This window comes from Oncorhynchus mykiss, chromosome 7 (genome assembly GCF_013265735.2).
Source record: "Oncorhynchus mykiss isolate Arlee chromosome 7, USDA_OmykA_1.1, whole genome shotgun sequence".
Lineage (NCBI taxonomy): Eukaryota > Metazoa > Chordata > Actinopteri > Salmoniformes > Salmonidae > Oncorhynchus > Oncorhynchus mykiss.
Window position 1 is genome coordinate 45786848 of NC_048571.1, and position 14262 is coordinate 45801109.

Sequence of the window (14262 nt, forward strand, 5' to 3'; positions counted from 1 at the left end):
GGTTGAGAGAATGCCAAGAGTGTGCAAAGCAGTCATCAAGGTAAAGGGTGGCTACTTTGTAGAATCTAAAATACATTTTGATTTAACACTTTTTGGGGGTTACTAAATGTGTTATTTAATCGTTTTTGATATCTTCATTATTCTACAATGTAGAAAATAGTAAAAGTAAAGAAAAACCCTGGAAGGAGTAGGTGGAAACTTTTGACTGGTACTGTATATACAACACATTCGGAAAGTATTCAGACCCCTTGACCTTTTCCAAATTTTGTTACGTTACATCCTTATTCTAAAATTGATTAAATAAAACATTTTCCTCATCAAAGTGAAAATAGCTTTCTTAAAAAAAAATCACATTTACTTAAGTATTCAAACCCTTTGCTATGACGCTCGAAATTGAGCTCAGGTGCATCCTGTTTCCATTGATCATCCTTGAGATGTTTCTACAACTTGATTGGAGTCCACATCAAATCAAAGTTTATTTGTCACATGCGCTGAATACAACAGGTGTTACAGTGAAATGTTTACTTACAGGCTCTAACCAATAGTGTGAAAAAAAGGTGTGTGTGTGTGTAGGTAGTTAGGTAAGTGAAGAAATTAAACAACAGTAAAAAGACATTTGAAAATAACAGTAGCAAGGCTATATACAGACACCAGTTAGTCAGGCTTATTGAGGTAGTATGTACATGTTGGAATGGTTATCTCAGACTGTCATCTCAGATTTTCAAAATATGCTTTTCAACCATAGCAAAACAAGCATTTGTGTAAGAGTATTGATACCTAGCGTAGCATTTAGCGTAGCATTTAGCGTAGCATTCAGCGTGCAACATTTTCACAAAAACAAGAAAAGCCTTCAAATAAAACCATTTACCTTTGAAGAACTTCAGATGTTTTCAATGAGGACACTCTCAGTTAGATAGCAAATGTTCAGTTTTTCCTGAAAGATTATTTGTTTAGGAGAAATCGCTCCGTTTGGTGCGTCACGTTTGGCTACCAAAAAAAAACGAAAATCCAGTCATCAATACGCCAAACTTTTTTCCGAATTAACTCCATAATATCGACTGAAACATGGCAAACGTTGTTTAGAACCAATCCTCAAGGTGTTTTTCACATATCTCTTTGATGATATATCCTTCGTGGAAGAGTGCTTTCTGTCCTGAATCCCAGGGGAAAATGCCCGCAACTGAAGATTACGCACCAATTTAGACAAAGGACACCGGGCGGACCCCTGGAAAATGTAGTCTCTTATGGCCAATCTTCTAATGATATGCCTACAAATACGTCACAATGCTGCAGACATCTTGAAGAAACGACAGAAAGCGCAGGCTCGTTCCTGCTGCATTCACAGCCATATAAGGAGACATTGGAAAACAGAGCTTCAGAAATTCTGCTAATTTCCTGTTTGAAGTTTCATCTTGGTTTCGCCTGTAGCACGAGTTCTGTGGCACTCACAGATAATATATTTGCAGTTTTGGAAACGTTAGACTGTTTTCTTTCCAAAGCTGTCAATTATATGCATAGTCGAGCATCTTTTCGTGACAAAATATTGCGCTTAAAACGGGCATGTTTTTTTATCCAATAATGAAATAGCGCCCCCATAGATTCAACAGGTTAAGAAAAAGGGGTAAAATTCAAAAAAAAAAAAAAGAGAATGGAAGCGTGCTCGGTGCTCCTTTTCCTGTAGTCCACAATCATCTCCTTAGCTTAGGGATAGGTTGTTATTCTGGCACTACCCGGCCAGGTCTCTGACCACCTCCCTATAGGCTGTCTCTCTGTTGTGTCGTCTGCAAACTTAATGATGGTGTTGGAGTCGTGCCTGGCCATGCAGTCGTGGGTGAACAGGGAGTAGGAGGGGACTGAGCACGCACCCCTGGGGGGCTCCAGTGTTGAGGATCTGTGTGGCAGATGTGTTGCTACCTACCCTCACCACCTGGGGGTGTCAGGAAGTCCAGGATCCAGTTGCAGAGGGAGGTGTTTAGTCCCAGGTTCCTTAGCTTAGTCATGAGCTTTGAGGGTACTATGGTGTTGCATGCTGAGCTGTAGTCAATGAATAGCATTCTCACATAGGTGTTCCTTTTGTCCAGGTGGGAAAGGGCAGTGTGGAATGCAATAGAGATTACATCATCTGTGGATCTGTTTGGGCAGTATGCAAATTGGAGTGCGTCTAGGGTTTCTGGGATGATGGTGTTGATGTGAGCCATTACCAGCCTTTCAAAGCACTTCATGGCTACGGACGTGAGTGCTACGGGTCTGTATACCTGTGGTATATTTAATTGATTGGACATGATTTGGTAAGGCACACAACTGCCTATGTAAGGTCCCACAGTTGGCAGTGCATGTCAGAGCAAAAACCAAGTCATGAGGTAGAAGGAATTTCCCCTAGAGCTCTGAGGGAAAAGTATCAAAAAAATACGTTTGGAACCACCAAGACTTTTCCTAGAGCTGGCCGAGATTCTCTGGTCTGATTGAACTATTTGGCCTCAATGACAAGCGTCAAGTCTGGAGGAAACATGGGACAATCCCTATGGTGAAGCATGGTAATGGCAGCATCATGCTTTGAGGATGTTTTTCCGCGGCAGGGACTGGGAGTCTTGTCAAGATCGTTGGGAAGATGAACGGAGCAAAGAACACAGCCAAGATAATGCAGGAGTGCCTTCGGGACAAGTCTCTGAATGTCCTTGAGTGGCCCAGCCAGAGCCTGGACTTGAACCCGATCGAAGATCACTGGAGAGACCTGGAAATGGCTGTGCAATTATGCTCCCCATCCAACCTGACAGAGCTTGAGAGGATTTGCAGAGAAGAATGGGAGAAACTCCACAGATACAGATGTGCCAAGCTTGTGGCGTCATACCCAAGAAGACTAGAAGCTGTAATCGCTGCCAATGGTGCTTCAACAAAGTACTGAGTAAAGGGTCTGAATACTTATGTAAATGTAATATTTCAGTGTAAACGTTAGAAAATGTTACAAATATATATATTTTTAAACACCTTTTGCTTTGTCATTATGGGGTGTTGTGGGTAGATTGATGGAAAAATCAATTTAATCCATTGTAGAATAAGTCTGTAACGTAACAAAATGTGGAAAAAGTCAACGGGTATGAATTTTTTCTGAATGCACTGTATATAAACAAACTGATTGTCATCTCCATCTGGTGCACTGATAGTGCATTGTTTTGTAGAAGAAGAGACGGCCAGGTTATACAGTGCCTTGCGAAAGTATTCGGCCCCCTTGAACTTTGCGACCTTTTGCCACATTTCAGGCTTCAAACATAAAGATATAAAACTGTATTTTTTTGTGAAGAATCAACAACAAGTGGGACACAATCATGAAGTGGAACGACATTTATTGGATATTTCAAACTTTTTTAACAACTCAAAAACTGAAAAATTGGGCGTGCAAAATTATTCAGCCCCCTTAAGTTAATACTTTGTAGCGCCACCTTTTGCTGCGATTACAGCTGTAAGTCGCTTGGGGTATGTCTCTATCAGTTTTGCACATCGAGAGACTGACATTTTTTCCCATTCCTCCTTGCAAAACAGCTCGAGCTCAGTGAGGTTGGATGGAGAGCATTTGTGAACAGCAGTTTTCAGTTCTTTCCACAGATTCTCGATTGGATTCAGGTCTGGACTTTGACTTGGCCATTCTAACACCTGGATATGTTCATTTTTGAACCATTCCATTGTAGATTTTGCTTTATGTTTTGGATCATTGTCTTGTTGGAAGACAAATCTCCGTCCCAGTCTCAGGTCTTTTGCAGACTCCATCAGGTTTTCTTCCAGAATGGTCCTGTATTTGGCTCCATCCATCTTCCCATCAATTTTAACCATCTTCCCTGTCCCTGCTGAAGAAAAGCAGGCCCAAACCATGATGCTGCCACCACCATGTTTGACAGTGGAGATGGTGTGTTCAGGGTGATGAGCTGTGTTGCTTTTACGCCAAACATAACGTTTTGCATTGTTGCCAAAAAGTTCAATTTTGGTTTCATCTGACCAGAGCACCTTCTTCCACATGTTTGGTGTGTCTCCCAGGTGGCTTGTGGCAAACTTTAAACTACACTTTTTATGGATATCTTTAAGAAATGGCTTTCTTCTTGCCACTCTTCCATAAAGGCTAGATTTGTGCAATATACGACTGATTGTTGTCCTATGGACAGAGTCTCCCACCTCAGCTGTAGATCTCTGCAGTTCATCCAGAGTGATCATGGGCCTCTTGGCTGCATCTCTGATCAGTCTTCTCCTTGTATGAGCTGAAAGTTTAGAGGGACGGCCAGGTCTTGGTAGATTTGCAGTGGTCTGATACTCCTTCCATTTCAATATTATCGCTTGCACAGTGCTCCTTGGGATGTTTAAAGCTTGGGAAATCTTTTTGTATCCAAATCCGGCTTTCAACTTCTTCACAACAGTATCTCGGACCTGCCTGATGTGTTCCTTGTTCTTCATGATGCTCTCTGCGCTTTTAAAGGACCTCTGAGACTATCATAGTGCAGGTGCATTTATACGGAGACTTGATTACACTCAGGTGGATTGTATTTATCATCATTAGTCATTTAGGTCAACATTGGATCATTCAGAGATCCTCACTGAACTTCTGGAGAGAGTTTGCTGCACTGAAAGTAAAGGGGCTGAATAATTTTGCACGCCCAATTTTTCAGTTTTTGATTTGTTAAAAAACTTTGAAATATCCAATAAATGTCGTTCCACTTCATGATTGTGTCCCACTTGTTGTTGATTCTTCACAAAAAAAATACAGTTTTATATCTTTATGTTTGAAGCCTGAAATGTGGCAAAAGGTTGCAAAGTTCAAGGGGGCCGAATACTTTCGCAAGGCACTGTAGCTATGACAATTGGTTCCTCTTAGGTTTGTGTTTGTGTGTCAGAGGTAGGAGTATTAAGGTGTGTCCCAAGGCTGTGAACAGGCCCAGTGTGTGTGTGTGTGTGTGCTCCCAACTGACAGACAGGCGGAGAGGGAGTGAGATGGCCGTCTGCTCGCCGATCGATAGTGTGTGTGTGTGTGCACTAGAGGACCGTGCAGCAGGGCGTGTGTGCCGCTCGTCTTATACCTTGGGATGTGCGAACCCCTTAATCAGTAGCATTTTCCCTCTGAACCTGACAATAAGGGTTGGTTATCGGATGCCGCAGTCTGAGCGGTAGCAGTTTGGCCATGATGGTGATAATGGAGGAGGTAGTAATGACATCCTGCAGCTGCCTGAAAGCCCTCGTCAGTAGAGCTATCTGTCTGGGAGAGACTGACGGGATGCGCCCTCTCAGTCGCTCTCTCGCTCTCATCCACCCACCCACTCACTCTCTCTCGTCTGCTCTGTCTCACTCGCTCTCATCCACTCTTTTGCTCATTATCGCTTTTGCTCTCATTCTCTCTCTAACCCTCTCCCTTACTAGGTCTCTTTTCCCCCATCTCTCTCTTTCCCTGTTTTTTTCTCCTGTTTTTGTCTTTCTCTTTATTCTTCCTCTCCCTCGTCTCACTCTCACCCTTATTTCCCTCTTTCCCCCTCCCTCTCCATCTGCTCGCTGTTAACCAGCCTCCTAACCAGACAGACCAGGTTGGTGGTTGTTGTGCGGCTGAGTGTTATTTACAGGCAGGCTGCTAAACAGCCCCGGGGGAGAGGGGATGAGCCCTGATGACATGCAACGAGTCACACTCTGAGCGCACTTTTAACAAGCTAGGGAGAATTAATAAAAAGAGAAAGCAGAGGGCTCTCTCTCAGCTCTTTTGTCCACTGGTGCAGAGAAAAGCGGAGAAAAGCCTTGCGTTTACACAGTGATTAAGGACCAGCAACAATTAAAAGGCGGCGACTGCAGAAGGTGTTTAAGAGTTCCTCGCCCGTTTCCCCCTCTATGAAAGGGAAGTCGTTAGGAGTAATTAGTTTACCAATGACTGCAATTAGGAGTGGGCTAGCCTAGCCTGCTTTGTGCTGGAGGGAAGGAGAAAAGCAAGAGGCTGCCAAACATTTTAAGAGGAAGTGAAGTCCCTTTTCTTTTTTGTAAGATTAGTCTTTTTATAGTGAGTGGCCATGAGGAAAATGCAGCATGTCTTTTTGTTGTTGCCTTTCAGACATACAGCTCGTTGCAGGAGGTCTTGGTGTCCTTTGGGAGGAGGGTGTTGTGTTACCCGCTCTACAGGCACTTTTCTCTGGTCTCTGCAGCCGTGCAGGATGCGGCTCGGGTCTTCCAGTCAGGTGAGTCTAGACGATGCTCTCTGTGACCTCTCGCCCTGACCTGAGGCAGCTCCACACCTCAATGGCCACTTTGTGAATGCTGGTTAGAGCAGTATTGGCAGCCTCCGTGTCATGCCCAGATTATAAAGCCCTCAATATGGCCTAGTTTCCCTTCCAATTAATGTGTCTCTGGACTCTGGCCAATGTTTTCTGAGACTCCTGAGGGATCGTATGTGGTTTGATGCATTTCGGTTGAAGGCAAAGCTTGCATGGTAGCTGTGGGGACTGACAGAAAGACTGCTTTACAGCCAGCATGCACCCACAGTCATACATCACTATACCACCACAAGCAGAGCAACCTCTCCAAGCAGGAAGTGTGGATTTGTTCTTTACGGACTGTTGACTTTATCTCCTAGCAAAGAGTCATCTTTAAATCAAAGCCCCGCGGGTAGCTAGATGTAGGCTCTGCCATGTAAACACATTTAGGATGTGTGTGGGGTGAGATTAGCTGGTTTGTGGGGATTTGAATGTTTGTAAATGACAGCAAATTAAGTATTTTTAAACTACAGATTAGATCAGACTGGTTGAGGGAATCCGAGAATCCCAGGTTGTCACTGTGAAGGGGGCTTCCCTGTAATACACTACACCATCTACCTGCATCCTCTAGAAACAACTTCACCTGTTGTAGCCTAATGACGCTTTTCATTCTCTCTCCTGACGCTGGACATTTGTTCAACAGTCACATACCCATTTTGTTTCTGTGCTGGAAAATGCAAACTAACCTAATTGGTGATAGTTAGTCTAACCAGGCAAACGATAGCAAGTACCTCTTCATTTCAATGAGTTTGCCTCTGCAAATGTCTTTATTTACGTGCATCAGGTGAGTGAGAGTGAGTAATGGGGCTCTCGTTAATGAACTGTAAAGCTACAGTAATGCAGTCTGGCTGGCGTACGTCTTGAGAGGGCACGACACGTTTCCTCCCAGCTTTACTCCACACAGCTAATTCATTTGTCAGGATAAGGCTAATGGAATGTGTGCTCTAATTTGAAGGCACTTGACTTAAATGGCTGTGAAAGCAAACATTGGCAGGTATTAGGAAAACAAACCCATTTAATGCCTTGCGGGAGCCACATGTTAAGGCCTTAAAGGGAATGTTATCCGGGGTAAATATTTGAACAGCCCTCTGGCATCACGGACGGTCCTTCTCAAGGCGCTCATCCAGCTGCCTGCTAAGTGGCTGGAACCAATTGGCCGCCAGGCAGGGAGAGCAGAGCAGGGCCTCCTAGGTAGGGAGGCTTTAGCATGGCCGCTGTCGTGTAGCTGACCGAAGGACCCACTGGAGTTCGGTAGCCTATACCGAGCCGGAAATGTTCCGTTATTGCGGTTCCTCAGTGTAGCTTAACTCGCATTTCCCTGTGTCCATGTTTTTACATGTCCCTTGGCTTTGTAATGAGCTAGTACTGTTGGGGTGCACATGGCCCTCCCAGTAGTTGAAACACTTGAAGTGTTTTGTTTCCAAGTCCAGTGTGGTAGTGATGCCAATGAAATGTTTTCTGCGCAGCATTAGGAATGCACATGGAGTGTTTGGAACGTGTGTGTAAATGTGTTGCTTATGCTGTCTTGTCACCTTGCCATGATGGATGTTAGTGGCCAGTGCCCGTGTGGCAGCTGTGTCGCTGTGCCCCCCCACCCGGGCCAGACTCTGCCTGCCTGTCTGCCCCTCTCCGGGGATCAGCCACGGCTCGCCACCAACGTGTTTAACTGGCTCGACTTGTCATCAGCGGGGAAAAACAGACGAGTGCAGGATTCATAACGTGGCACGGTTGGAGGTGAAACAACTGCACTGTCCCCAATCGCTCCTAGGGAGTGAGAGGGAGAAATGTAAAACCTCCAGGGATTTGGTGGGTTGAGTTTGGAAGCAGGGAGGGCTTAGTGTCTGCAGTGAGTTTGGAAGCAGGGAGGGCTTTGTGTCTGCAGTGAGTTTGGAAGCAGGGAGGGTTTTGTGTCTGCAGTGAGTTTGGAAGCAGGCAGGGCTTAGTGTCTGCAGTGAGTTTGGAAGCAGGGAGGGTTTTGTGTCTGCAGTGAGTTTGGAAGCAGGCATGGCTTAGTGTCTGCAGTGAGTTTGGAAGCAGGCAGGGCTTAGTGTCTGCAGTGAGTTTGGAAGCAGGGAGGACTTAGTGTCTGCAGTGAGTTTGGAAGCAGGGAAGACTTAGTGTCTGCAGTGAGTTTGGAAGCAGGGAGAGTTGAGGGTCCTGGTCCTCTGAGCGCTCATGCTCTAAATGAGAACCAAATGTTTGTGCAAGGTTTTCCTCTGAGCGAGTGTGCTGTTTGTTTTTGAATGGACTGGAATGTCTGTCTGCTGCCAGCCAATCCTGAAGTTGCATACCGGACAAAAGGATTTTCTGTAGACCTCCGTGCTCTGCAATGGGCCGGCTCTGTCCCATAAAGGGGCTATTTATACGACCTGGGGTTTGTGACAGCAAATGTAATGGATCAAATGTGGCTCCCTCCAGGTGTGTTCCATTTTGTAATGGTAATCATTGGCTTTCCCTTCGAGGAAAATCAGGCCCAATTTCTTTTTCATAAACCGGTATGAAATGAACCCTTTGCATTATCTTGGCCCACTTGAGTTGAAATTCTGGACTATATAAACTAGATAAAGGAGGCCTGAAAGTTGATAAATTGCTCTCTCTGTCATGAGTGTAAATGACTGTCAGTAGTCTGCAATAGGATAGTCTTGCAATGCTCACATGATCTCCCATAGCCCGTTCAGCCTATAATTTCAAGGAAGGCTGTATGGAACAATGAGATTTTTGGAACCTCAGTCCCTGCTAGCAACACTGCTATATTTACCATTCTTCACATTGCCATAAAATAACATTTTTCAATTTCTACTCCTTCTGTTTTTCCTGTCCAGGGAAAGCCTGCGTCCTGAAGTGCTTGTTGGATATTCACACAGTCTTCCGGGAGAATGAACCGGCCTACATATTGAACGACCTCTACATCACAGACTACTGCGTCTGGATCCAGAGGGTCAAGTAAGTTCACTACTCCCCATCCTCTCTCTCCCTCTGCAGGGACCTTCAGCCCTAGAGCATAATTACCTCCCAGGTCCAGGGGCCAAGCAAAGTGGCTTTCATGTTGCTTCAGTGCACTGCACTGGAGGAGAGGATTAGACGAGTCATTTGTCACAGCACGGCCACTTGACTGACAGAGACGCTGTGAGACGTATCCATTCTCCCATGTCAAAGGTGCCGTTGGAGAGCGTGTGGACTGTACTGTCTCCCTCAGTGCTGCAGTGGAGTCCCAGTGGCTGAGACTGAAGCCTCTGTGACACACAGATGGACAGTGCACTGTGCAGTACAAGATGTGTGTCAACTCGCGAGAGATCTGTGTAGTTTCCTCCCTAATTGATATAGCATGCATGGCTCTTTCCTCACCCGTGTACATATTTTACAATTACTTACACGTTGTAAGCCTGCAAGGGCATTATTCGGTAATGAGCTGTGTTTTATTCTTGGCAGGGGTTCAGCCGAGTAGTGTGCTAGTCTGGAAAAAGCCCGATTTTAAAAAAAAATGTGCGCCAGTGATGATGTAGGCCCAGCGCCCAGATGCAGACATGATAAAAGCTCTGCCGGTGTTTGATGGAGCTTTTCTCTCTGGAAAAGAAAACGCCTCGATGGCCAATTAATAATAGATGTATAAAAATCAATGGTGGAGATCGGCGCTGCAGTCCCGGTCGGTCTGTCTGTTTCGCTGCAGCAGACGAAGAGAACAGAGAGTCTTGGTCTTGAGTGCTCTCTCAGCTCAGCGTACGCTTTCAGCAGAAGCAGCATCACTGTCAAGCCACTGGAAAACTCAATCAGTCTCATTTCAGTCAGTCAAGGAGATGAAACGGCAGGAGGGCATCTGCGGTTGAGTGCTTTCCAATCCGCCTCCCTCTCTTCTCTTCCACCGCTGTACATTGGAGCCAAATGTCAGCTTGACCTATCAACAAGCTGGCTTCCACTGGCTGCAACCCTGCATCGATCATTAAATGGATTAGACCTTGTGCTCGCCACCTTTACCTATGATTGAATTGTTACATTTCCCTTTTCTGTTTACGTTTTTCAGTCGATAAGCAAAGCTTGTTTTCTTTCTGCCCTGAGACCTGGCTCATATCAGCTGTGGTGTCAGCAGAGGCAGAGAGATGGAGAGACAGAGGCTGTCCAGCATCCAGGAAGAGTTACTAACCCTCTCCTGTTGAAGACGCTGCCTCAGGGCACCTGGCTGGGAAAACCTCTAGAGCCCAGGCATTCCATTCCATTGTTTTGCTGTGAATCAATTCCCAGATTGACGTTTCATACCTATCCTATATTGTTGTGCTGCACAGACTACATTTCTTTCCCTTCTGAATGTGGAATAAAAGCGAGCAGTCCACTTGCCATTCAAAGCAGCAGAGAGGAGAGCTGTCTTTCTATGAGCTAGCAGGCATTTACATAAGTCATTTAGCACACTTTTTTTCCCAGAGCGACTTACATCAGTGCATTCACGGTGACACAACAACATATCCCAATCGTAGCAAGAGATAGGGTTCAGACGCTTTTGGAAGATGGGCAGGGACTCCTCTGTCTTGACATTAGAGGGAAGCGTGTTCCACAATTGGTGTGCCAGGACAAAGAAGAGTTTTGACTGGGCTGAGCGGGAACTGCCCTCCTGTAGGGGTGGCAGGGCCAAGAGACCAGAGGTGGCAGAACAGGGGGCTTGGGTTGGGGTGTAGGGTTTGATCATAGTCTGAATGTAGGGATGGGCAGTTCCCTTCGCTGCTCCGTAGGCAAGCACCAGGGTCTTGAAGATGATGTGAGCTTAGACTGGAAGCCAGTGGAGTGTGCGGAGGACCAGTGTGACATGGGAGAGCTTTGGAAGATTGAACACCAGGCGTGCTACGTCGTTCTGGATAAGTTGAAGGGGTTTGCTGCCACAAGCGGGGAGCACAGCCAACAGAGTTGCAGTAGTCTAGATCGGAGATGACAAGGCTGGCAGGCAGCACTCAAGCAGCAGCCAGCTGTGGTTTGCATAGACAGTGCTCTTATCACTTGTGGTTTGTTGTGGCAGACGTTTGTGCATGTGACCGGTTTGATGACAGATTGTATAAGCATTGCTCTCCTCCCTGCTAGATATCCCCCATTTGTCATTCCTGCTAAGTGACTGTGCCGTCTCTTCCTGTGAGTCCTGTGGTAAGATAAGATGTAATCTATATCCTGTATCTTGTCAGTCCTCCCCACAGTCGACTCCCAGACACGATCAGTTGCTCATGATGGACACGGCGATTTAATGAATGCGTTGCTCAGTGGGTTGATTTATACTGTCTGGCTCTCTCTGGGCTGTCCCACATGTGTTCATGCTCTTAAAGTCCCTCTGACTGCTGAGACCAGAGTCAAATTTACAGCATCATAAAGACTTCACAGTGATTTAGACTCCAGCGAACCCCTCTCCCTCCATAGACTCCTGCACACAGACAAACAAGTGGACAGTCCACTCTCCGGTCAACAGGAGGAGTATGAGGGTGGAGAAAATCCTTCTGACACCATTTTGTATTTGTCCTGATAAAGGGTGTTGACCAAAGAGGATTATTAATGCGCTTACAACCGTTTCCACATTACCCAGGGAATTGTGTGTAATTTGCAGATATCTTTGTACCATCAGATGCATTGCCACTATCAAATAAAAAAAACTTCTCTACCATTCGTTTCAATGGGTGGTTTTGATGATCATCCGATGCCGAACCCCTGCAGTGGTGCTAGACTGAAATGAAAACCCACTCCTCGTTTTCTTTCTCAGTCTTTCCTCTTCTCTCATCAAAAGGCTTGGAAGGAGACCAATGTAGATTGACTGTGACCAGTCCAAAAAATCCCATCAGATCTGTGTTACTTTATCTCAGCGAAATCAGCAGGCCTCTAACTTCCCCTTCCTCTTTCAGCGCTCACACATTCCTCCCCCTCTACCCGTTGTCTGCCGCACAATCAATTAATTGGGTCGATTAAATTCCAGAGCAAAAAACCATGGCAACCTGTGAGTGTCGAGCTCAAGGGTTTGCTAGTCTTGGAGGAGGAAACAAGGATCTTTTTCTCTCTCGCTCACACCAATCCATTCAGCCTCTACACACATTGTGTGCATGATAATGCCCAGAGGAGAGCTCTCTTCTCCACAGTCCCAGGAGGCCCTCAGGGGACACGGGCTCCCCACAGGGACAACCTACAGGCTGACACCCCCCACCCCCCACCCTACCGGCAAGGTCAGTGGTCAGATAAGTGAGTTGGTTAAGCCTCGTGGGGGCTTGCTGGTGGTTTTAATGCTCGAGGGACTGGCAACTCTGTCTAGTGAGTGTGCAGGAATGGTAAGTTGATCGCCGTACAGTTTTCTCTTTTTTATTCTTAGAAAGGGTAGAATGCAGGTGAAAAAGCTTCGGATACATTTTCTCTGGTATTAATCCTTTTCATGTACCTGCTAGTGTATTTCTACCCACACTCATCTGTCTGGAGCCGGTCCTGTCCTGTGATGTAGTAGATGGTGTATACTAAACATTAGGAATACCTTCCTAATATGGCATTTTTTTGCCCTCACAGCAGCCTCAACTCATTGGGGAATGGGCTCTTCAAGGTGTCAACAGCGTTCCACATTGATGCCCATGTTGACTCTAATGCTTTCCATATTTGTGTCATGTTGGCTGATTGTCCTTTGGGTGGTAGACCATTCTTGATACATATGACATGATACGTATGCGTATGACAAATCCAGCAGCGTTGCAGTTCTTGACACAAACCGGTTGAGCCTGGGACCTACTACCACACCCTGTTCAAAGGCGCTTAAATATTTTCTCACCCATTCACCCTCTGAATGGCACACATACACAATCCATGTCTCAATTGTCTCAAGGTTTAAAAATTATTCTTTAACCCGTCTCCTCCTCTTTATCTACACTGATTTGAAGTGAATTTAACAAGTGACCTCAATTAGGGATCACAGTTTTCACCTGGTCCTGTCACGAAGTGACTGTTACCCTGCACCTTAGAGGCTGCTGCCCTATGTACATAGACATGGAATCACTGGCCATGTGTACTCCGTGTATATGGTCTGTGTGTTTTGAGCCTTCCCCACCACAGAGACAGTAGATAGTCTCTGTGTCCCGCTGGGCTCGACAAAGCCAAGACGGTCTCACAGCTAATGGGGAGAAGTACTACAGATTTCCTCTCTGCATGACGTCCAGATTTTGTGTACTTACACAGGCAGCTCACCACACGCGCAGAGAGAGAGAGAAATACTGACAGTGTTGCATTCGTGCTACACTAATAATGAGTGATGCAGCCTTGCTTTGTATGAGGTAACTTCCTCTCCTTGCGTCCTTGTTTTGATTAGGAGGGTCGGTAAACAACAAGCTCTGCAGGCAGTTCTACCAGCTCTCTTCATGTTGCACATTAACTAATGGTCTCTCTATACAGCAAGAAAGCACTTCCTTAGATTACAGTCCCTACTCTGTTATATAGCCTAATGCAGCAGTGTCAAACATACAGCCTGCGGGTGGGTTTAAATATTTTTTGAGGGGGAATCAAACTCAATATATTTTAAAATAACTAAAACCAAAAATGTACTGTGTCCAGCTCGCTAATAATCTAAATGAAAGCTAGACAGTCGGGGAGCATTGAAAAATCCCAAAACGATGGATGGAGGGCTAATCTTTTCCAGAACCTCGTTGAAGACCGATTGCAACACCCCTGGCCTAATGCCTCGGACACAGGTCTTCAGTGTTACTCACACACGCCGTCACACACTCCATAACACATTTCATCACACACTCCCTCAAACCATCAAACTCAGGAAGACAGGAAATCCAAGCATCCATTTATAAGTCTTTCAGCCTTATAAAACAAGCCAACTTTGTCACAAACAACTACCGCCTACGTTTTGTTCCCTGAATGAGATGTTGGACAATTCAAATGGCATACAGTTAGCAAACAGTGTCTGACTGTCCATCCACTATATCCATTGAATAATGTACATACACTCCCTTGACAAATCTTGTGAAATTAATTTGTACATTTAAGATTAACTAAG

General features: G+C 45.5%; 1 protein-coding gene across 1 annotated transcript in view; it reads left to right on the forward strand.

The window, feature by feature from the left end:
* Positions 1-14262, forward strand: part of shq1 (SHQ1, H/ACA ribonucleoprotein assembly factor) — a 40922-nt gene that overhangs the window by 18150 nt on the left and 8510 nt on the right. Inside the window, exons 10-11 of the mRNA XM_021609454.2 lie at positions 6068-6191; positions 9089-9209. Of these exons, the coding sequence (XP_021465129.1) occupies positions 6068-6191; positions 9089-9209 (245 nt within the window). The remainder of the gene's footprint in view (positions 1-6067; positions 6192-9088; positions 9210-14262) is intronic.